Source organism: Trachurus japonicus, chromosome 9 (genome assembly GCF_045865225.1).
Source record: "Trachurus japonicus isolate A0001 chromosome 9, Traja_1.0".
NCBI lineage: Eukaryota > Metazoa > Chordata > Actinopteri > Carangiformes > Carangidae > Trachurus > Trachurus japonicus.
The window spans coordinates 2,060,777-2,082,910 of NC_140915.1; the positions used below are offsets into that span (position 1 = coordinate 2,060,777).

General features: G+C 48.3%; 2 protein-coding genes across 2 annotated transcripts in view; one reads left to right on the forward strand and one right to left on the reverse strand.

The window, feature by feature from the left end:
- The window catches only part of LOC146980466 (endosome-associated-trafficking regulator 1-like), a 537,750-nt gene that overhangs the window by 493,988 nt on the left and 21,628 nt on the right, over positions 1–22,134 (reverse strand). The window lies entirely within an intron of this gene.
- Positions 1–22,134, forward strand: part of LOC146980484 (coiled-coil domain-containing protein 180-like) — a 48,746-nt gene that overhangs the window by 18,895 nt on the left and 7,717 nt on the right. Inside the window, exons 10-27 of the mRNA XM_085787902.1 lie at positions 7–95; positions 1,322–1,441; positions 2,982–3,155; positions 4,810–4,925; positions 5,741–5,867; positions 6,938–7,099; positions 8,702–8,874; positions 9,792–9,961; positions 12,465–12,645; positions 13,875–14,021; positions 15,045–15,189; positions 16,212–16,328; positions 16,667–16,744; positions 16,850–16,933; positions 18,223–18,350; positions 18,473–18,519; positions 19,362–19,497; positions 20,220–20,286. Of these exons, the coding sequence (XP_085644028.1) occupies positions 7–95; positions 1,322–1,441; positions 2,982–3,155; positions 4,810–4,925; positions 5,741–5,867; positions 6,938–7,099; positions 8,702–8,874; positions 9,792–9,961; positions 12,465–12,645; positions 13,875–14,021; positions 15,045–15,189; positions 16,212–16,328; positions 16,667–16,744; positions 16,850–16,933; positions 18,223–18,350; positions 18,473–18,519; positions 19,362–19,497; positions 20,220–20,286 (2,261 nt within the window). The remainder of the gene's footprint in view (positions 1–6; positions 96–1,321; positions 1,442–2,981; positions 3,156–4,809; positions 4,926–5,740; positions 5,868–6,937; positions 7,100–8,701; positions 8,875–9,791; positions 9,962–12,464; positions 12,646–13,874; positions 14,022–15,044; positions 15,190–16,211; positions 16,329–16,666; positions 16,745–16,849; positions 16,934–18,222; positions 18,351–18,472; positions 18,520–19,361; positions 19,498–20,219; positions 20,287–22,134) is intronic.

Consider the following 22,134-nt stretch of genomic DNA (forward strand, 5'->3'; position numbering starts at 1 on the left):
GTGCAGACAGCCTCCATGCTGAGCTCCTCCAGCAGCTGCGTTGCCGCTACAAAGAGACGTGGAAACAGCGACTGGCCGAGGTGCAGCGCTGCAAGGTGAGACTGCTGTCAGCTACAGGTGTGTGTGTCTGTAGGTGCGTTTCCATCAGCTGTTTAGATCATCTAGATGTATCATATCAGAAAATGATGATGGAAACGCCGTGATTCTAATTAAAATCCCCTGATTCACACAAACTGAAATACGCTGCTATGGCCGGTGTTGGTTGATGATTAGAATTAAGGGACGTAGCCACTTTCACCCCGTCTGCAGTTCACTCACAAGACAACATCAGGGTTTCACTACATGTAATTAATTAAAAGCCCCCACACACCTTTATAATGATGTTACTGCTCAGTTCTTCATAGTTCCTCCTCAGTAAAAACCAAACTGATCAACCAGCGCATCCAGAGTTTATCATTAAAGCAGAAGTAAGTGATATATTTGTGTTAATCTAAGTCTTAAATAGTTGTATCTTCCGACAGCAATCACTTCTATAGAGTGTTTGGTCTGAAACACGGGTCTGTCAGTCACTCTGCTCTGCTCTGAGCCCAGGAGAAAACTTTCCTTGTATCCTACAACCTTTATCCAATGAGGAGAGAGAACGGCATAAAGGGGCAGTCCTCTCTGTGTGTGCAGCCAAGGGATGCGCCTGAATGTGGTGACGTAGGGACGAGGACTGTTATGGTGCGTTCAAGGCAACTCGTGTTTTTCCGACCTGTGAAGTCGTACCAGTTCGATCTGGTACGAGTTCACGGGTCAGAAGTTACGAGTGGCCGTTATAGTGACTTTCACAGGTAAAACAGGTCGGAGAAACACGAGTGGGTTGCCTGGAACGCTACAAAGTCGTAAGTCGTGACTTGAAGCTGTAATTTACGGTTTCAAAAGCCTGCCTGGAACGCAGCATTAGCCGAAACTACCGGATCGCTTACTTCTGCTTTAATAAAGTCTCTCTCTCACACACACACAGACAGGTCGTGTAATGACGGTAATAAACTTATGTAAATCAGACCGTCAGTCCGTCCGGGGACAAAGTCCGTAGATGGAAACACACAGGATTAGAGTTTCTTTAAATGCACATTTCCCAGTAATTTGAATCACTTTGGATGGAAACATGGCTGGTGATGAGTGATGCTGATTGGCTGATGACTCCAGGTACAGGTGTGTCTGTGTGTGTGTGTGGTGAGTGATGCTGATTGGCTGATGACTGATGACTCGTTGTCCTGCAGGAGGCGCTGTCTGTCTCTCACCTGTCTGTCTGTCTCTCTACCTGTCTGTCTCTCAGGAGGCGCTCTCCGCTCTGCAGCTGCCAGAGGACGAGGTCAACGACATCATCAGCTCTCAGCTCCTCACTCTGATTGGACAACGCCAGAGCCAAGAAGAAGAACAGCTGACTGCTCTGGACGTCAGTTACCTGTCTGTCTGTCTGTCTGTCTGTCTGTCTCTACCTGTCTGTCTGTCTCTCTACCTGTCTGTCTGTCTGTCTGTCTGTCTAGCTGTCTGTCTCTACCTGTCTGTCTGTCTGTCTGTCTGTCTGTCTGTCTGTCTGTCTGTCTGTCTGTCTGTCTGTCTGTCTACCTGTCTGTCTCTACCTGTCTGTCTGTCTGTCTGTCTGTCTGTCTGTCTGTCTGTCTGTCTGTCTGTCTCTCTACCTGTCTGTCTGTCTGTCTGTCTCTCACCTGTCTGTCTGTCTGTCTGTCTGTCTGTCTGTCTGTCTGTCTGTCTGTCTCTCACCTGTCTGTCTGTCTGTCTGTCTGTCTGTCTGTCTGTCTGTCTGTCTGTCTGTCTGTCTGTCTGTCTACCTGTCTGTCTCTACCTGTCTGTCTGTCTGTCTGTCTGTCTGTCTGTCTGTCTGTCTGTCTACCTGTCTGTCTCTACCTGTCTGTCTCTCTACCTGTCTGTCTCTCTACCTGTCTGTCTCTACCTGTCTGTCTCTACCTGTCTGTCTCTCACCTGTCTGTCTGTCTGTCTGTCTGTCTGTCTGTCTGTCTGTCTGTCTGTCTGTCTGTCTGTCTGTCTGTCTGTCTGTCTGTCTGTCTCTACCTGTCTGTCTGTCTGTCTGTCTGTCTGTCTGTCTGTCTGTCTGTCTGTCTGTCTGTCTGTCTCTCACCTGTCTGTCTGTCTGTCTGTCTGTCTGTCTGTCTGTCTGTCTGTCTACCTGTCTGTCTCTACCTGTCTGTCTGTCTGTCTGTCTGTCTGTCTGTCTGTCTGTCTGTCTGTCTGTCTGTCTGTCTGTCTCTGTCTGTCTGTCTGTCTGTCTGTCTGTCTGTCTGTCTGTCTGTCTGTCTCTCACCTGTCTGTCTGTCTGTCTGTCTGTCTGTCTGTCTGTCTGTCTGTCTGTCTGTCTGTCTGTCTGTCTGTCTGTCTCTCACCTGTCTGTCTGTCTGTCTGTCTGTCTGTCTGTCTGTCTGTCTCTCACCTGTCTGTCTGTCTGTCTGTCTGTCTCTCACCTGTCTGTCTGTCTGTCTGTCTGTCTGTCTGTCTGTCTGTCTGTCTGTCTGTCTGTCTGTCTGTCTCTCACCTACCTGTCTGTCTCTCTACCTGTCTGTCTCTCACCTGTCTGTCTGTCTGTCTGTCTGTCTGTCTGTCTGTCTGTCTGTCTGTCTGTCTCTCTACCTGTCTGTCTCTCACCTGTCTGTCTGTCTGTCTGTCTGTCTGTCTCTCACCTGTCTGTCTCTCACCTGTCTGTCTCTCACCTGTCTGTCTGTCTGTCTGTCTCTCACCTACCTGTCTGTCTCTCTACCTGTCTGTCTCTCCACCTGTCTGTCTCTCACCTGTCTGTCTCTCACCTGTCTGTCTGTCTGTCTGTCTCTCACCTACCTGTCTGTCTCTCTACCTGTCTGTCTCTCACCTGTCTGTCTCTCACCTGTCTGTCTGTCTGTCTGTCTGTCTCTACCTGTCTGTCTCTCACCTGTCTGTCTCTCACCTACCTGTCTGTCTCTCAGGTGTGCTGTGAGCAGGTGTGTGGCCACGCCCGCGGCCTCAGCAGGTGTGTGTTTGTAGTGATGCGAGCGGTGGCGTTGCTATGGGAGACCCACAGCAGCCGGCTGCAGAGCGGAGCAGCGGAGCTGCAGCAGCAGCTGGACGCGCTGCGACGCTCACAGGACAGACACGTCCAGGTGAGTCTGTTATCTTTATTAATGTTATGCTAATGACCGAATCTCACTGTAATCGACCTCTGGCTAAGCCCCGCCCCCAAACACCATGAGCCAATCACAGTGCTCATAGCTAGCCCATACACTGGGACATTCTCTGCTTCCACGTCCATTGAAATGCATTGCAGTTAGTCAGTTTTCATTGGTTTTTATATGTTTTTTCTTGACATTTTAAGTTTAAAATGGTCAAACGGTGTTCATGGGCTACATGCAACTCTGACACTGGGGCTGTGTAGTAAATCTCCTCCTATCACGGATGTAGTAACTAACTCTATAGTGTGTTCGCCATTTTGTAGTGTTGTTCGAATTCTCCGCGATTAATTTCATCCACTATGTAGTGGATGACAAAACACCCACAATGCACCGCGAAATTGAGTGAACAAGCGATGTACACTACTTTCTACTCCAGTATGTATCCCACAATGCAATGCGGTCGTGTTTTGCCAGAGAAGAAGAGGAAGCTAATTAGCATGTTAGCTACGATTTATTTAGGCAATTTACCAAAAAAACTCCTCAGACGTATTTGCCTTGGCTCCGTTTGCCTAAGCAGCAGGAGTTGGGCAGCAGCATCCCAACATTAACAGGCAGCATTAAATCAATCTGATAAAGAAACTGTAGTAGAATATGGAGGAAATACCAGCTAATGAGCTAAGCTAATAGCCACAGCTAACGAGCTAAGCTAATAGCCACAGCTCACGGTCGGGACACACAACAGTAGTTTACCAAACCAAACTTCCGATATTTCAACAGTTTATTGTAGAGAAACACAACCACACAGAATCACATCCTCTAATGTTCCCGCAAGTGTCTGGTTTTTATTTTTATGTGTCCGGTTTGTTTCATACATCCATGGTTTGTTTACATGCTTCCGTCACAGCAACACCTGGAGCATCAGCTGACGCAACCACGTCCAGAAAATTACCGTCTAGTGTCTGAATTCTCCTCCCGTCGTTCCCTACATCGTGTACATGATGTAGTGGAGAGGGAGTGAGTGTGTGAGTGGGTGATTTCGAATACAGCCTAGGTATCCTGAGAGGCTGGGGACCACGGGGGGATTTTTTTACCTTTTCCTAAACCACATCTCAACCGAGAGAAGTGTCTGCTCTGGATAAAGTTATGCAGTAGACCACAACACCAACTAAACCTGGATAAACTTAACAAGGATGTCTACATCTGTTCTAAGTGAAGTCAACAACGTATTTGAGGCAACATATTGTCAGAGATGTTTAGATGTTAGCCAGCATCACAACTAAGCATAAAGTCCGCTAGCTTAATGCTAACGTATAATGTAAAACTCCATAGACAGGCTAACAGAAATTAGCCCGTCGCTATCGACAGCCATAGCAGTAAAGCTAAGTGAAGTTTTAGTGACTTCAACATGATATTTAATCTTTCTGTCTCCAAAAATCATCAGTTGCCTCCTGTGAAATGTCTCCTAGTGACAGCTGCCATAGCAACTGTTACCCAATGTTGACTGTTTGTCCCAGTGAGTGGAGGGGGCGGGGCTTAGCCATAGAGTGAGTGGAGGGGGCGGGGCTTAGCCAGAGGTCAATTACTTACAATAAAGACAACAAAGTAAAGTGAACTTCTCCCATGATGCTTTGCTGCTGCTGGTCAGAGGAAGAAGGTGCGTCTGGACGACCTGCTGGCCGCGCTGCGCCAGGAGAGCAGCGACGTCACCATGACGACCAGTCTGGACCGGACCGTCCTCTACCTGCACGACCTCACGCACAGGTGAGGCTGCTGCCCTGCTAAGCCAGACCGCAGTAACTTTGTGAAAATTCCAAATTGAGTTTTTTGTCAAATTGAACTTGTCAATAAATGTTTTATCTGGTGTAAAATTTTCAGCGGTCAATGTTGCTCAGTTTTAGAGATTTGAGGTACAAAATCACTCTTGAAACTGAGCCAGACCGCAGTAACTACAGTTACTGAGCTCTATTACACACTGCTAGCCAGTTACGGTAGCTAGCTAACATTAGCTCCGGCAGGTTAGCACCAGCACATAACTCTTTAGCTAAACAGACTGGACATTAAATGTTAGCTCACTAAAGGTTGTACTGTCAAATTATTAATCACTTTTGAGGTGGCCAAAGTTAGTAATGAAGTAATGAAAGCTGGAAGGAAACAACAACATTGTAGTTACTGCACTTTGCCTCAGCATCACCTGTCTATCTGTTTAATGAAACCTGGCAGCAGAGCGCAGTATCGGCTTTTTAGGGGTCAAATGTAAAATATGTGGTCATATATTTAATTGCATAAATATTACTTCATGAAAACCTGTCAAATCTGTGTATTTTCACTAATCTACCTACAACACATTTGGAAGGCAAATCAAAAAACTTTAAAGCCATTTTTCTCAGTTTCGCTGTTCGCGTAGTTACTGCGGTCTGGCTTAGTAGGGCAGTGCTGGTGACCGTAACAACAGGGACTGACGGGTGTGTGTGTGTGTGTGTGTGTGTGTGTGTGCGCGCCTGTGTGTGTGTGTGTGTGTGTGTGTGTGTGTGTGTGTGCGTGCGTGTGTGTGTGTGTGTGTGTGTGTGTGCGTGCAGCCTCTCTCAGTGTGTCTCTCAGCAGGGCGAGGTGCTGGAGCGTCTTCCCTCCGTCTCATTGGACGAGCTCGTCTCCTACAGCCGCAGCCTCAGCTCCTTCTACCAGCTCGACCACGACTACACGCCGGTAACCATGATGGCTTAGAATAGTTTATGAAGGATCCCCATCAGCCGGTACCTCAGTAGCCAGCTCGTCTTCCTGGGGTCCACAAGGAACAACACTAAATATACATATATGTGTGGCGGCCTGGGAAAACCCGTCGGATGTCGCTGACGTTCTATTGTGGCAAATAGCCAAAATAGGTGGAAAAGTAGCTACTATTTCAACCATTTTGATATTTTGTGTGATTCTGGTACTTTGAACTCCCTACTACATCGTGGTGAATAAATATTTTAAGAAAACAAAACGGAAAGTACTTATTTTTATGTTTTTGTGGCAAATAAAGCTTTTCATTTTCACCTGAGCCACAGCACAGCTGAGCTGCAGCAGCAGCGCTAGAGGAGAGGAGGTCCGTTGTTGTTGTAGAGGTAACATTCAAGGACCCTCGGAAAGCAGAGAATCCCGCCATTCAGATGCTTTTTACAGCTCGTCTTTATCATAAACGGTTCAGAAGTTATAATATGTTGTTGATGTTTTGCCGATGATGAGTTCGGATTAGCATCGATGCTACGCTCGGTTAGCGTCTGTTCCCGTACCACGTGATTAAACGCACCCTATACGGTCCCTTCTTGTCATAGAGGTACCATTCAAGGACCCTCGGAAAGCAGAAAATCACACGATTCAGATACAGTTTACAGCTCGTCTCTATCATAAACGGTTCAGAAGTTGTTTAATGTTTTGTAAAACACTCGTCTTTAGAGGGTTAAAACAGCAACGTTCTAGTTAAAGCCTTTTTTCTCACTTTTCAGTTTTTTGGTCATTATAGATGGCCATAACTTTTGATCTGAGAGGGCTATCTCAGTTATTCAAACAGTTTTGAATGCCTGAAAACTTCTAATTTATGAAAATATCAAAAAATGAAAATGTCAAAATCCCACCATGTGAAGGGTTTTCCCAGGCCACCACACATATACACAACCTATCATACATTTACATTTACTTTTTAAACACCAGTTTCCTTTCAATACAACAGAGGTAGTGAGTTGTTGCCATGGAAACCAACACCTGTGGTACTGATCCTACCTGTCCCTCCTCAGACCCCCGAGCAGCTGGAGGAGCTGCACCTGTCTGTCGTTACCGTGGAGACCAGCGTGGAGGCTGACACACAGAAACCAGGGAAGCCCACAGAGAATCATCCAACCAGCCGTCAGAAGGAGGCCGTCCCCGCCCCCACCGCCCCTGAGGACGCGCTGGCGGAGGTGAAGCTCTGATCACATGACACCACACACACTGACACGTTTCCATGGATACAACCATCAGAATCAAACAGGAAGAGAAGCCGAGTCTCTCTGATCCAGATGTTTGGTTCTTTTTTTTTTTTTTTACTTTATTTTTCACGTTTTTTTGCACAAAACATAGGTAGCATCAGTGTAATGGACAAAAGTGGGTATGGGCAGATGTTCAGAAACGGCGTTTGTCCTGTTTGTCGCCTCCTTCCACCAGTTTACCTGAGGAAGGAAAACTAATTTGATTGGTCGTTATCTAGTAGGCGGGATATTCAATGTTTGGGGCGCGACCGAGCTCAGTGTGTGTATGTTTAGCTAACGTAGCTAACTGTTTGCTAGTAGGCTTGCTACGATATACTGACTAGATGCTGCGTTCCCAGGCAGCTCTACTGAGTGGAATACGTCAATGTGGCGGCCATCTTGGTCAGGGGGAAGCCGTGTCTACTTCCTGCATCAGAGGTCTATCAACCATTAACATCACCACAACTCACTGAATATTCAACCCATTCTCAAGCTGTTTGGTTTATTATAGATGTCAGACACATATTTATGATACAAGATAGAATTTTTTTTATTTTTTTATATTAAACATAGACTTCCATACTCAGACACACACCCACACAGGGTTCTGACTGGTCTGACTGCTGCTCAGACGTTTATATGTCTATGGTCAGAAACCTCTCACCAAGATGGCCGCCGTGTTGACGTACGCTGAGAAGCAGAAGGCGACATCTAGTCAGTATCTATTTCTAACCCTAACCCTTATAGCTTGCTAACTTAGCTAGCGAGGCTAAGTGATGGACGCAGGGATCTGGAGGAGGAGAGCGGAGGAGGGACGGAGGAGAGTTTGTGTCGGTGTTTGATTGATGGATGATGGATCCAATACCAGTGGCTGATGAATCGTAGCAGCGTGATGCAGAATCTGTGCGCCTGCATTATCCAATGTGGAAAAAAAACTACCCCACTTTCACCCTGGATTTACATGAAAATATAATTTACCACCAAGTTTGGGCTCCATCGTCTGATAGATGAGTGATTACACTGATGTCAAGACCCATAGTGGAATCAAAATCAATTTTCTTTTCTGTACACCTTTAAACTGATCTGACCAACAACACTTCACTAGTTCTGTTCACATTTACAAAAGGTCTTAATCAGGTTAAAAACTTGAGGGACTGGACAACCCAATCCACTGTTTCTATGTCTCAATAATCAATAATCTGATCCTGACGTGTGTGAACATGCACCAGCTTCATGTTGACATGAGCAGAGTCTCTGATTCCTCTAAAACCACCACAGAGGAAGAAGTCGTAGCTACTTCCTCCTGAGCTGGAAACAAAACTACAAACACAGAAGTGGCTCAGTTTTACTCATCAGGATGTTTCTGTTAGAGATGAACATGATGAACATGATGAACATGATCAACGTATTAACTGTTTAACTGTTAACAACCACAACTCTGACCCATTAACACTAATAATCGCTTCATGTTTCCCTGCAGCTCAGCATGTTGGTCCAGATGACTCAGTGTGTGTGTGTGTGTGTGTGTGTGTGTGTGTGTGTGTGTGTGTGTAGGCGGCGTCCTCTCTGCTGGAGCTCTATGACATCACCGACTCTGTCAGCTTTGAAACGTCGGGGGGCGTGGCCTACAGCGGCCCCGCCTTCAGAAGCCCCGCCCCCGACCTGCTGGAGCCAATCACACCGCTCAGCCTGTTCCCCACGGAGCTGCTCACACACACACTCACCAGGTACACACACACACACACACACACTCACCAGGTACACACACACACACACACACACACACACACACACACTCACCAGGTACACACACACAAAGTCTCTCTCTGTCCTGAGGTCCGTTTCACAAAGCAGCTTCAACAAACTCTGAGTAACTTGACCCTGAGTTACGGGGAGATGAAAAGCCCTCATCAATGGAACAAAGGTAACATGATTCACCATGGCAACCAGCAAAAAAAACGCCTCGCCCCTCCCACTTTTACACCGCGGGACGATACGTGAGTATTAATCTAAAAAAAGAAATCTGGAGAGTTATTCAACATTGTGTGTTTGAGCAGGTGCAACTCCAAATGTGTGTTTATGTTCAAGTTTGTCTCATTATAACATGACGGGAATGTGGTGTAGTCATCAATCACCTGGAAATAATCCAGAAGTGGATCGACCTACTACGAAACAATAACTGAGAGAGAGAAGTGTAATTTTCTCTGAACTGCGTGCGTGTCCGTGTCGTGTTATGTGAGGGTTGTTCGGGAACGATCAAACTAATCCTCATGGAGAATAAAACATCCAGTTGAGGGAGTTTACACGTCCTGTCAGCCGCTGCTTTCAGTCTGCAGCTTCAGATAAAAAGGAGAAACTCAGGGTTAGTTGGAGAAAACCTGCTCCGGACCAGGTTAGGTTCACGGAGTGTGTTGCCATAGTAACTGACTCCAAGTTTCAGTTACCTCTCTTTGTGAAACGGGCTGGAGTTACTCCTCTTTCCCTGGTTGGAGTTACCTCCCTTTCTGAAACGGAAAACCCAGAGTTAACAGACTCAGAGTTTTCACTAAACCTGCTTTGTGAAACGGACCCCTGGTGCCGTGGTAACCATGGTAACAATGGTGTGTGTGTGTGTGTGTGTGTGTGTGTGTGTGTGTGTGTTCAGGACTCGGACCCTGGTCCTGGATCACCTGCAGCAACATTTCCACGCCGTGCTCAGCTCTGCGGTTGCCACGGTGACGGACAGGAAGAAGGCGGTTTCTCTGGAGCAGGAAGTTCACCTGCAGCAGCTGAACACCGACTACATCCACACACACATCTGTCAGCCACGCCTGGGTAACACACACACACACACACACACACACACACACACCTTCTCTTCATCCACTAACCTGTCACACGCTCTGGTCCAATCAGAGCTCAGCGTGTCTATAACATGGTTTCATGACGATGACAGACTGTTGGTCTTAGTTGTTTTATTATCCGGCACCGGTCTGAGGCGCCGTGTGGCTCAGTGGGTTGAGTACAGTCCTCACTGCAGCCGGCCCCCGATCGAATCCCGTTTCACACGGCCCTTTGCTGCCTGACTGAACTATCCATTACAGCAACTAAAAGCCCTGAAACGATACTTAGAGAAGAAGGAGCAGATAAAAGCTGAACCATCCCTAGAGAGGAGAGCTCCCTGATTGGTCCAAATATGATAGCGCGTGTCGCTTGTTCAACATTCCTCGAGTGCGGACTGAATTAGGGAAAAAAGCGTTTAGTTTGGCTGCTCCATCAACATGGAACAACCTCCAGGCTGAACTGAAATTGTCTGAACTTGTATCTTTTAATGTTTTTCATCACTTCTTAAAGGTCCGACAACAAAAATCAACTGAGCGGTGCCTTTGCTGACCAACCTTGTTACCATGACTCCCTTGCTCCTTGCACTTTTGTTTTAACCTCTATTGTAATATAATAATGTAATATTGTAATGTATTTTGTATTTTTATAATGTTGACGACGTGTGCTGCTGCCCTCTTGGCCAGGTCACCCTTGAAAATGAGATCTCGATCTTAACAGGTCTTTTTACCTGGTTAAATAAAGGCTAAAGAAAAAAAATTAAAAAATAAAAAGCTCCTACCCCCCCACGTCCACAGGGAATTGACCCTTCGCCAACTCCTCCCACAAACGGCTATTGTCCAATCCTACGTTAGCAACCGTAACTATAGGCCTGGCAAGCTTTCCGCAGTGAGTCATTACGTTTGCTTTTGTGGACACATTTTGAGACTAGGACGAAAAACATTTGTTTGTAGAGAAGGATGTTGTTGTTGCTGCTGCTACTACGGCGGTGGCGGCGGCGGCAGCGGCAGCAGCAATATAGAGATGTTCAGATACGAGCCGACTTTTTTTTCGACTTGAGCAAGTGTAAATATGGGGATAACCATATGTTCACCTCCGAAATGACAGCTGTACTTTTACCGCGTTTACCTGGGCTTTTAGGGCTTTTACCTGGGCTTTTAGGGCTTTTACCTGGGCTGTTAGGGCTTTTACCTGGGCTTTTAGGGCTTTTACCTGGGCTTTTAGGGCTTTTACCTGGGCTTTTACCTGGGCTTTTACCTGGGCTTTTAGGGCTTTTACCTGGGCTTTTAGGGCTTTTACCTGGGCTTTTACCTGGGCTTTTACCTGGGCTGTTAGGGCTTTTACCTGGGCTGTTAGGGCTTTTACCTGGGCTTTTAGGGCTTTTACCTGGGCTGTTAGGGCTTTTACCTGGGCTTTTAGGGCTTTTACCTGGGCTTTTAGGGCTTTTACCTGGGCTTTTACCTGGGCTTTTACCTGGGCTTTTAGGGCTTTTACCTGGGCTTTTAGGGCTTTTACCTGGGCTTTTACCTGGGCTTTTACCTGGGCTGTTAGGGCTTTTACCTGGGCTGTTAGGGCTTTTACCTGGGCTTTTAGGGCTTTTACCTGGGCTTTTAGGGCTTTTACCTGGGCTGTTAGGGCTTTTACCTGGGCTGTTAGGGCTTTTACCTGGGCTTTTACCTGGGCTTTTAGGGCTTTTACCTGGGCTTTTAGGGCTTTTACCTGGGCTGTTAGGGCTTTTACCTGGGCTGTTAGGGCTTTTACCTGGGCTTTTAGGGCTTTTACCTGGGCTTTTAGGGCTTTTACCTGGGCTTTTACCTGGGCTTTTACCTGGGCTTTTAGGGCTTTTACCTGGGCTGTTAGGTCTTTTACCTGGGCTGTTAGGGCTTTTACCTGGGCTGTTAGGGCTTTTACCTGGGCTGTTAGGGCTTTTACCTGGGCTGTTAGGGCTTTTACCTGGGCTGTTAGGGCTTTTACCTGGGCTTTCAGGGCTTTTACCTGGGCTTTTAGGCGAGGGATCCTCCAGGCAGGGACTGCTTTCACTGACTGATACAGCGGTGGGAGAAAACAAAACAGCAGCCAAAGCTGTATGTGGTTCCTTATCGCCCAAAAACTTTTAGTTTGACAACGTTTCATGACCAGTGAGATGAGCTAAGTCTTGGTGGGTTGATAGACGGTAAAATGACCGGTCCTTACTGCTGCTCTGTACATTGTCCAGTCGTGTCGTTGAACAGATGTTTTATCCTCCTGCGCGAGTCACGTCACTGAAAACTATGAATGATCTTTGTGACTTCTTCTCTCTATTATCTCAGAACAGTTTCTGATATTTCCTTTGAAATCGATACCAGATACTGCCAGGAGCATGGCTGGGAGTGAAAGCTTGCCCGCCGTAGCAACAGTAACCAAGGGGGCGGGGCTTACGCGAAGGGTCAATTGAACCTGGTTGAACAGGGACGATGATGGTGATGGTGATCTTCCTGTCTGTTTGTGTTGTGTGTAGCGGAGCTGCAGCGCCACCTGCAGGCCGTGCAGCAGCACTGTGAGCAGGTGCAGCAGGTGTTGTCGTGCTGCAGGAAGCAGCTCAGCGACCTCATCGCCTCCATCAGCTGCAGGAACCAGGAGTTCAGCTCCGCTCTGTCCCTCATGGAGGAGCAGGTCCGCTCCTCGCTCAGCAGCCAGAGGTAGGAACACCGGGAACACCGGGAACACTGGGATCACTGGGAACACTGGGAACACCGGGAACAGCTGGAGCAGTCAGGGCCCAGTCCAGAGCTGTGTAGTAAATCTCCCCCTATCGCGGATGTAGTGCACTAATGGTGCGTTCCAGTTGTACTGGGAAGTCGGACTTTCCGAGTTCCCACTCAGAAATTTCACCTGGAACGCACCCTGAAGTCGGAAATCCGACTCGGAAAGTGGGACGAACCTCACCAACCCCGACTTGACCACAACGTCATAAAAACGTCATTCAGACTGGCTGCGCTGTACATCAACAGTAGTGAAAGCTCTCGTAATTTATTATTTATTAGCACGTCTGTTTTGTTTTTTGTGAAGTTAAATTAGTGGTACACGAAGTTCTGTCCAACGTCTATCTGTGGACATGGTACGGTACGGTTTAAATACCGTTATATGCGCATGGTTTTCAACTGCTATTGCTAACAACGGCTAACAGCAACAACAGGAGGCGTCTATGTTTTCCGACTTGTTTACTGGAATACCGTCAACTCGGGTGTGACATAATTCCCAGCTCCGACGTCCGACTTCCGAGGTAACTGGAACGCAGCATAATGCTGTAGTGCACTAACTATATAGTGTGTTCAACATTTTGTAGTGGGTTAGTTTTGAATTCTCCGTGATTAATTTCATCCACTATGTAGTGGACGACAAAACACCCACAATGCACCGCAACATTGAGTGAACAAGCGATGTACACTACTTTCTACTCCCGTATCCCACAATGCAATGCGATTGTGTTTTGCCAGAGAAGAGCAGCAAGCTAATTAGCATGTTACCTAGGATTTCTTTAGGTTATTTATTTGCCTTGGCTCCGTTTGCCTGAGCAGCAGGAGTTGGGCAGCAGCATCCCAACAATACCAGGCAGCATTAAATCAATCTGATAAAGAAACTGTAGTAGAATATGGAGGAAATACCAGCTAATGAGCTAAGCTAATAGCCACAGCTAACGAGCTAAGCTAATAGCCACAGCTCACGGTCGGGACACACAACAGTAGTCGACCAAACCAAACTTCATATTTCAACAGTTTATTGTAGAGAAACACAACCACACAGAATCACATCCTCTAATGTTCCCACAAGTGTCTGGTTTTTATTATTTTATTTTTATGTGTCCGGTTTGTTTACATGATACCATCACCCTACCATTACCCTGCCCCCCGCCCCCCTCTGCCCCCAGGCTGCAGGCGGTGAGCTGCAACCTGCAGCAGCAGCTGGACCAGCACATCAGACTGAACCAGAGCAGCGAGAGCAGCTTCAGACAGACGCTGCAGCTCCGTATGGACGGACTGAGGAGCAGCACGGCCCAGCTGCTCTCCTCCTTCAGGTAACTAACACCTACTAGTTACTATAGTTACTAGTTACTAGTTACTAGTTACTTTACCAGAGCAGCGAGAGCAGCTTCAGACAGACGCTGCAGCTCCGCATGGACGGACTGAGGAGCAGCACGGCCCAGCTGCTCTCCTCCTTCAGGTAACTAACACCTACTAGTTACTATAGTTACTATAGTTACTAGTTACTAGTAACTAGTAACTAGTTACTTTACCAGAGCAGTGAGAGCAGCTTCAGACAGACGCTGCAGCTCCGCATGGACGGACTGAGGAGCAGCACGGCCCAGCTGCTCTCCTCCTTCAGGTAACTAACACCTACTAGTTACTATAGTTACTATAGTTACTAGTTACTAGTAACTAGTAACTAGTTACTTTACCAGAGCAGTGAGAGCAGCTTCAGACAGACGCTGCAGCTCCGTATGGACGGACTGAGGAGCAGCACGGCCCAGCTGCTCTCCTCCTTCAGGTAACTAACACCTACTAGTTACTATAGTTACTAGTTACTAGTTACTTTACCAGAGCAGTGAGAGCAGCTTCAGACAGACGCTGCAGCTCCGCATGGACGGTCTGAGGAGCAGCACGGCCCAGCTGCTCTCCTCCTTCAGGTAATATAGTTACTTGTTACTTTACCAGAGAAGTAACTATTGAGTTATTTTTTAATAAAATGCTCAAATATGTCAAATTATTTGTAATTCAGTATCCCTCTGCCTGAGTGGAGGGATACTGAGAGAGTTGGTTAGTTCCTGATAAACAGTTTTTTTTCCAACCAGTTGATGAACTGAAACTAATGTGTATAATATATGTATAAAATATAACTACGCTTGAACAGGAGTGTTGTTGTTTAGTGCTCTGAGTCAGAACCTCCCCTGGTGGCTTCAGTCTCACATGTTAACATGTTGTTAACATGTTGTTACATGTTGTTACATGTTGTTACATGTTGTTACATGTTGTTAACATGTTGTTAACATGTTGATGAGTCCGTCCGGTCCCATTCCTTCCTTCCTGTCTTGCTGCCTCAGGTTGTTCAGCGAGGGGGGGGAGCACGCCCCCCAGGAGGTGAAGCAGCTGAAGAGGAGGCTGACGGAGGAAACCAGACACATCAGTGAGACAGAGGAGACAGTCTGCTCCGAGCTGGACCGCTTCCAGTCCAACAGCCTGAGACAGGTACACACACAGACAGACAGGTACACACACAGACAGACAGGTACACACACAGACAGACAGGTACACACACACACAGACAGGTACACACACAGACAGACAGACAGGTACACACACAGACAGACAGGTACACACACACACAGACAGGTACACACACAGACAGGTACAAACACAGACAGACAGGTACACACACAGACAGACAGGTACAAACACAGACAGACAGGTACACACACAGACAGACAGGTACACACACAGACAGACAGGTACACACACAGACAGACAGGTACACACACAGACAGACAGGTACACACACAGACAGACAGGTACACACACAGACAGACAGGTACGGTGTCCTGGAGGGACCAACACAGACAGACAGGTACGGTGTCCTGGAGGGACAGACAGACAGGTACGGTGTCCTGGAGGGACAGACAGACAGGTACGGTGTCCTGGAGGGACAGACAGACAGGTACGGTGTCCTGGAGGGACAGACAGACAGGTACGGTGTCCTGGAGGGACCAACACAGCCTGGTGCTGTAGACAGCTGTTCCTTCTGCATCATGATGCTGAACAGAGTTAAACAGGGAGATCACTGACAGTCTGTTTTATCTCACCTCCTTTGAATGCACTTGAATGCACTTTGTCTCTGTCTGCACTTGGAGATTCATGACTCTGCCCACTATGTTGTTGTTATGTGTTGCTCTATGTGCTGTTTTTCCTAACAGAGGTTGATTGCTCTGTGTGTGTGTTTCATGTGCATTTATTGGTGTTGTATGTTGTTGTATGCCATCCTGGCTGCAAATCAATTTCCCAACTGGGACAATAAAGAGAACTTTGACAGGTGTGGACAGGTGTGGACAGGTGTGGACAGGTGTGGACAGGTGTGGACAGGTGTGGACAGGTGTGGACAGGTGTGGGCAGGTGTGGACAGGTGTGGACAGGTGTGGACAGGTGTGGGCAGGTGTGGGCAGGTGTGGACAGGTGTGGGCAGGTGTGGACAGGTGAAACCTTGTGCTCCTGTGCAGGTGAAGGAGGAGTCTCTGAGGGTGGAGGAGAAGCTCTGCTCCCTGAGGTCAGAGGTCACCTTGATGGAGAAAATACAGAGTGAGATCAGCAGCTCACAGGTTCACATCAAGGCTCAGGTACCTGTCTGTCTCTCTACCTGTCTGTCTGTCTGTCTACCTGTCTGTCTGTCTGTCTGTCTGTCTGTCTGTCTGTCTGTCTGTCTGTCTGTCTGTCTGTCTGTCTGTCTGTCTACCTGTCTGTCTGTCTGTCTGTCTGTCTGTCTGTCTCTCTACCTGTCTGTCTGTCTGTTTTTTTCTTTCTTTCTGTCTGTCTACCTGTCTACCTGTCTCTCTACCTACCTGTCTGTCTGTTTCTATCTGTCTGTCTGTCTGTCTGTCTGTCTACCTGTCTCTCCACCTGTCTGTCTCTCCACCTGTCTACCTGTCTGTCTGTCTACCTGTCTGTCTCTCCTCAGGCAGCCTTCAGTAACCAGCAACAGACAGCGATCAACAGCAAGTTGGAGCAAGTCAGAAAGATGATGGAGAACACACAGGTACACACACACACACACACACACACACACACACACACACACACACACACACACACACACACACACACACACACACACAGTAGAACTAACAGTGTGTAGTTACAGGTGTGTGCAGACCAGGTGTTGTGTGTCCTGTCCTCCGTCAGTCAGGACCTGGAGCGACGCCGTCACTACCTGGACTTTCAGCTGGTGAGTTCCTCCTGGTTCCTCCTGGTTCCTCCTGGTTCCTCCTGGTTCCTCCTGGTGCCGTGTTCACAAAGCCTTTTATCTTACCGCTACGAGACTCCTAACTCACGCTAAAAGTTTTTACGTAGGAGTTTTTTCTTAAAAGCTATTCACAGAGATATTTCTGGCTCACAGCAGCGTGACTGCATGGCAGCGGTCGCAGTCACCTCGCTCCGACCGCTGTGACGCCTAGAGGCTATTGGACAGTCCGTCACCGTCACTACTCTCGTTTTATAGCAAAAATGTTGTATTGTAGCTGTAACAAAAAAAACAAAAAACAAAAAAACACAGACAAAACGGCACTTTTTGCCCCCCCCCCCCCCGCAGCAATTCGCAGTCCTCCATTGTCTCCAAAACATTTGCCTGGCTGCAGCCATTTCCCATTCTTTGTGTAACGAGGACTTCTAAGCTCTCCCAGACTTAGGAGCTACTTTTAGGCCTAAAATACTTTGTGAATTACTCTTATTTTAAAAAACTAGGAGTCCTAAATTTAAGACTGACACGCCCACTTTTTTTAGGAGTTGCTCCTAAATTGGGCCCTTAGGAGCTACTTTTAACCCTAAAGGGGCGTTCACACCGGACGCGATAGACGCGAATGGAGCGGCAACTCTACATTGAAAACCAATGTAAATGGCGCGATGACACGCGATGCAGGCGGAGGCCGCGAATGAAGCGGAGCGTCTGGAGCGACGCGAATAAAGTTGAAAATATTGAACTTTTCAGGCGGCATCGCGCCGTGACATCCAATCAGCAACGAGTTCAAGCCGACGACGTCACTTCTCTGTACGGTTGTTTACACTCAGACCAACATGAAGGAGAAGCTGATTGTATTTGAGCTGTGTGTGTGGCACCGCTGCCACACACACAGTGAACCAGACAGGACGGCGGGTGGTTTTCTAGTGTTTCTGAGACTTGTACAGCAGTAGTACAGTGCAGCAACGGTGGTGATATCAGCCACGATCGACGTGGAAAGAGAACAGGTTGAGACCGGTTTTCAAATGAAAGGGTGGAGCGTCTAGAGCGTCTAGCACGAATGACGCGATGGACGCGAATGATCCAAAATGACGAAGCGACGCGATTGTATTCGTGTCTATCGCGTCCGGTGTGAACGCCGCTTAAGACTCTTTGTGAATACGGCCCCAGGTCTGCTGAGACCTGGTCCCACCCACACCTGTTGTCCCCGGTTACCAGTTCTCCACCTGTCTGGTCTACCTGTCTAACCTGTCTAACCTGTCTAACCCCCCCCCCCCCAGGAGGACGAGGTCACCAGGTCCAGGGAGCCGCTCCAGTCTGATCCTCCTGCCGGTCTCCTGGAGCGCAGCCGGACCGGAGTGGAGCTGCTGGACGACGCCGTGGTCGCCGTCATCAAGTCCCTCAACAGGTACACAGGTGGTGGTGATGAAGATGATGATGATGATGATGATGATGATGATGATGGTGATGATGATGATGATGATGATGAAGAAGATGAAGAAGATGATGATGATGTTCTTCCTCCTCCAGGTTCTCTTTGGTCCAGCAGACTCCAGCAGAGACCAGAAGACCAGCTGGTAAACACCTCCACCCATCACAGACCAGAATGTTATTATTGATGATCAAATCAAATCAAATCAAATCAAATCAAATCAAATCAAATCAAATCAATTCATTTATAAAGCACGTTTAAAAACAACCAAAGTTGACCAAAGTGCTGTACAGTTCAGTGCACACTAAATTATAGACAAAGTGCTGTACAAAACAGCCAGAATGAAGAATGACACACGCTTGAGACCAACCTCCGGCTGGTGGCCTCCTAAGTGGAGGAAGTGTAGCTCCAGTTTTTACTCTTTAATCAAATGTCCTTGATCTTAGGATCTTTTAAGTTCCTTATTTATTTTGTACCAAGCCAAGCTTCTGTCCTTTTTACTTTACACCTCTCTTTTAGAACTGATAATGCCGACTGCTGTGGTTCTGATGCTGCAATGCTGCTTTGTCTGTACGTCTGTTGTCTGTATGTCTGTCACTGCTTGTTGCTTATTGCTGCTTATATGAATGAATGAATGAATGAATGAATGAATGAATTTATTTATTTCGGTATATCAAGCTTATATAACCGAAAGGGTGTAGGTTGAAGCCAAAGCTTATATACCCCCTACCCCTTTTACCGTAAAAAATTAAAATAAAATAAAATAAAATATATATATGCATTAATACAATAGGATCAGATCACAGACATTTGAAATTAATCAGTACACTTACATTTCTGATCACAACAAAATAAAGAATTGTACACAGCGCATAACCCAAAATAGTACAAAATCATTGAACTTAACATGTCTTATTGAATTGATGATGAAGATGAAGATGATGATGATGATGATGATGATGATGATGATGATGATGTCATCTGCAGGTCAGAGTCCCGCGGTCCGTCCTCCACTCAGATCAGCTGAGTCGGTCCGAGCCGTGAAGGGGGGCGGCCGCTCCATCAGGACCGACAAGAGGTTCCAGGTGTTTGGACCCAAACCAAAACCAGAGCAGAGCACACGGTGAGTCCAGTCTGGGGGTCTGATTAGATTACATTAGATTAGATTAGAAAACTTTATTGATCCCCAAGGGGAAACTGCTATGCCACCTAATAAAAACACATACATCCACTTAACAATACAAACATTTCCATACCATTGCACAAAACTTATCAACATGATTGGATACTTCATAGGACAGAGTAGCTGCTCAGAGCAAGTGATTTAAATTGATATTAATATAGGCAAGGATAAAAAAAAAAAAACAGCAACAGACAACCGCTATTTGTGGTTAAAATATCTGACTGCTGCAGGAACAAAGGAGCGTCTGAGTCGTTCAGTAGAACACCGAGGCAACACTAACCGCTCACTGAAGGAGCTTAAGATCCTTAAATATATTGTGGAGTGGGTGGTTTTCGTAGAGGAAGACTGTTTTCAACTTAGTCCTTGTTCTCTTCTCCACTATTACCTCAAGCTTGTCTGGGTTAAAACCAATCACTGAGCCCTCTTTATCATCTTATTAATCCTGTTCTTGTCGTCAATAGATATACTGCCTCCCCAGCACAGAACAACATAAAATAAAACACTAGCCAGGATGGTAGAAGATGCCTAGCAGCCTTGGGCTGATGGCAAAGGATCTAAGTTTCCTTGGAAAGAAAAGGCTGGACTGAGCCTTCTTTACAAGGACCCCAGTGGTTTCCTTCCAGTTGAGCTGATGTGGACTGATGTGGTCTGATGTGTTTCAGCTCCTTCAGTTCCTCAGTGAACTCGATTCTGTGGACGACCAACGACGTCCTGCTGCTCACTGCCGAGGTAAGGACACTGTGTGTGAGACAGGTGTGAGACAGGTGTGTCTGGTCTAGGGCTGTCACTTTTTATTCGACATTCGAATATTTGTTTGAATATGGGGTGAAAAGTTCGTATTGGAGCGGTAATGAGCCGAGAGCCGAGAAGAGCCGCCAAGAGCCGCCAAGAGCCGAGAAGAGCCGCCAAGAGCCGCCAAGAGCCGAGAAGAGCCGTCAAGAGCCGCCAAGAGCCGAGAAGAGCCGCCAAGAGCCGTCAAGAGCCGAGAAGAGCAGAGAAGAGCCGCCAAGAGCCGAGAAGAGCCGCCAAGAGCCGCCAAGAGCCGCCAAGAGCCGAGAAGAGCCGCCAAGAGCCGTCAAGAGCCGAGAAGAGCCGAGAAGAGCCGCCAAGAGCCGTCAAGAGCCGAGAAGAGCCGAGAAGAGCCGCCAAGAGCCGCCAAGAGCCGAGAAGAGCAGAGAAGAGCCGCCAAGAGCCGTCAAGAGCCGAGAAGAGCAGAGAAGAGCCGCCAAGAGCCGCCAAGAGCCGAGAAGAGCCGAGAAGAGCCGCCAAGAGCCGCCAAGAGCCGAGAAGAGCCGAGAAGAGCCGCCAAGAGCCGCCAAGAGCCGCCAAGAGCCGTCAAGAGCCGAGAAGAGCAGAGAAGAGCCGCCAAGAGCCGCCAAGAGCCGAGAAGAGCCGCCAAGAGCCGCCAAGAGCCGCCAAGAGCCGAGAAGAGCCGCCAAGAGCCGTCAAGAGCCGAGAAGAGCCGAGAAGAGCCGCCAAGAGCCGCCAAGAGCCGAGAAGAGCAGAGAAGAGCCGCCAAGAGCCGCCAAGAGCCGAGAAGAGCCGCCAAGAGCCGCCAAGAGCCGTCAAGAGCCGAGAAGAGCCGCCAAGAGCCGTCAAGAGCCGAGAAGAGCAGAGAAGAGCCGAGAAGAGCCGCCAAGAGCCGAGAAGAGCCGCCAAGAGCCGAGAAGAGCAGAGAAGAGCCGAGAAGAGCCGCCAAGAGCCGAGAAGAGCCGAGAAGAGCCGCCAAGAGCCGCCAAGAGCCGAGAAGAGCCGCCAAGAGCCGCCAAGAGCCGCCAAGAGCCGAGAAGAGCCGTCAAGAGCCGAGAAGAGCCGAGAAGAGCCGCCAAGAGCCGCCAAGAGCCGAGAAGAGCCGCCAAGAGCCGCCAAGAGCCGCCAAGAGCCGAGAAGAGCCGCCAAGAGCCGCCAAGAGCCGTCAAGAGCCGCCAAGAGCCGAGAAGAGCCGCCAAGAGCCGAGAAGAGCCGCCAAGAGCCGCCAAGAGCCGAGAAGAGCCGCCAAGAGCCGAGAAGAGCCGCCAAGAGCCGCCAAGAGCCGAGAAGAGCCGCCAAGAGCCGAGAAGAGCAGAGAAGAGCCGAGAAGAGCCGCCAAGAGCCGCCAAGAGCCGCCAAGAGCCGAGAAGAGCCGCCAAGAGCCGAGAAGAGCAGAGAAGAGCCGAGAAGAGCCGCCAAGAGCCGCCAAGAGTCGAGAAGAGCCGCCAAGAGCCGAGAAGAGCCGAGAAGAGCCGAGAAGAGCCGCGAAGAGCCGAGAAGAGCAGAGAAGAGCAGAGAAGAGCCGCGAAGAGCCGAGAAGAGCAGAGAAGAGCCGCGAAGAGCCGCGAAGAGCCGAGAAGAGCAGAGAAGAGCCGCGAAGAGCCGAGAAGAGCAGAGAAGAGCCGCGGTGTCGCGGCGTGCAGCTCCGCAGCGTGCAGCGGTCGTTTTGGCGTCTGGTCTATTTTGTGCGAGAGCCCCGAGCGACCGCATCAAGCTGGGCAGGAAGTCAAACATGAAACACGGAGAGAATCCGGTCAATTTTCAAAATAAAACACCATGACTGCGTGTGCTGCTGCGGCGGCGCGCGCGGGGGGGTAATATTCAAAT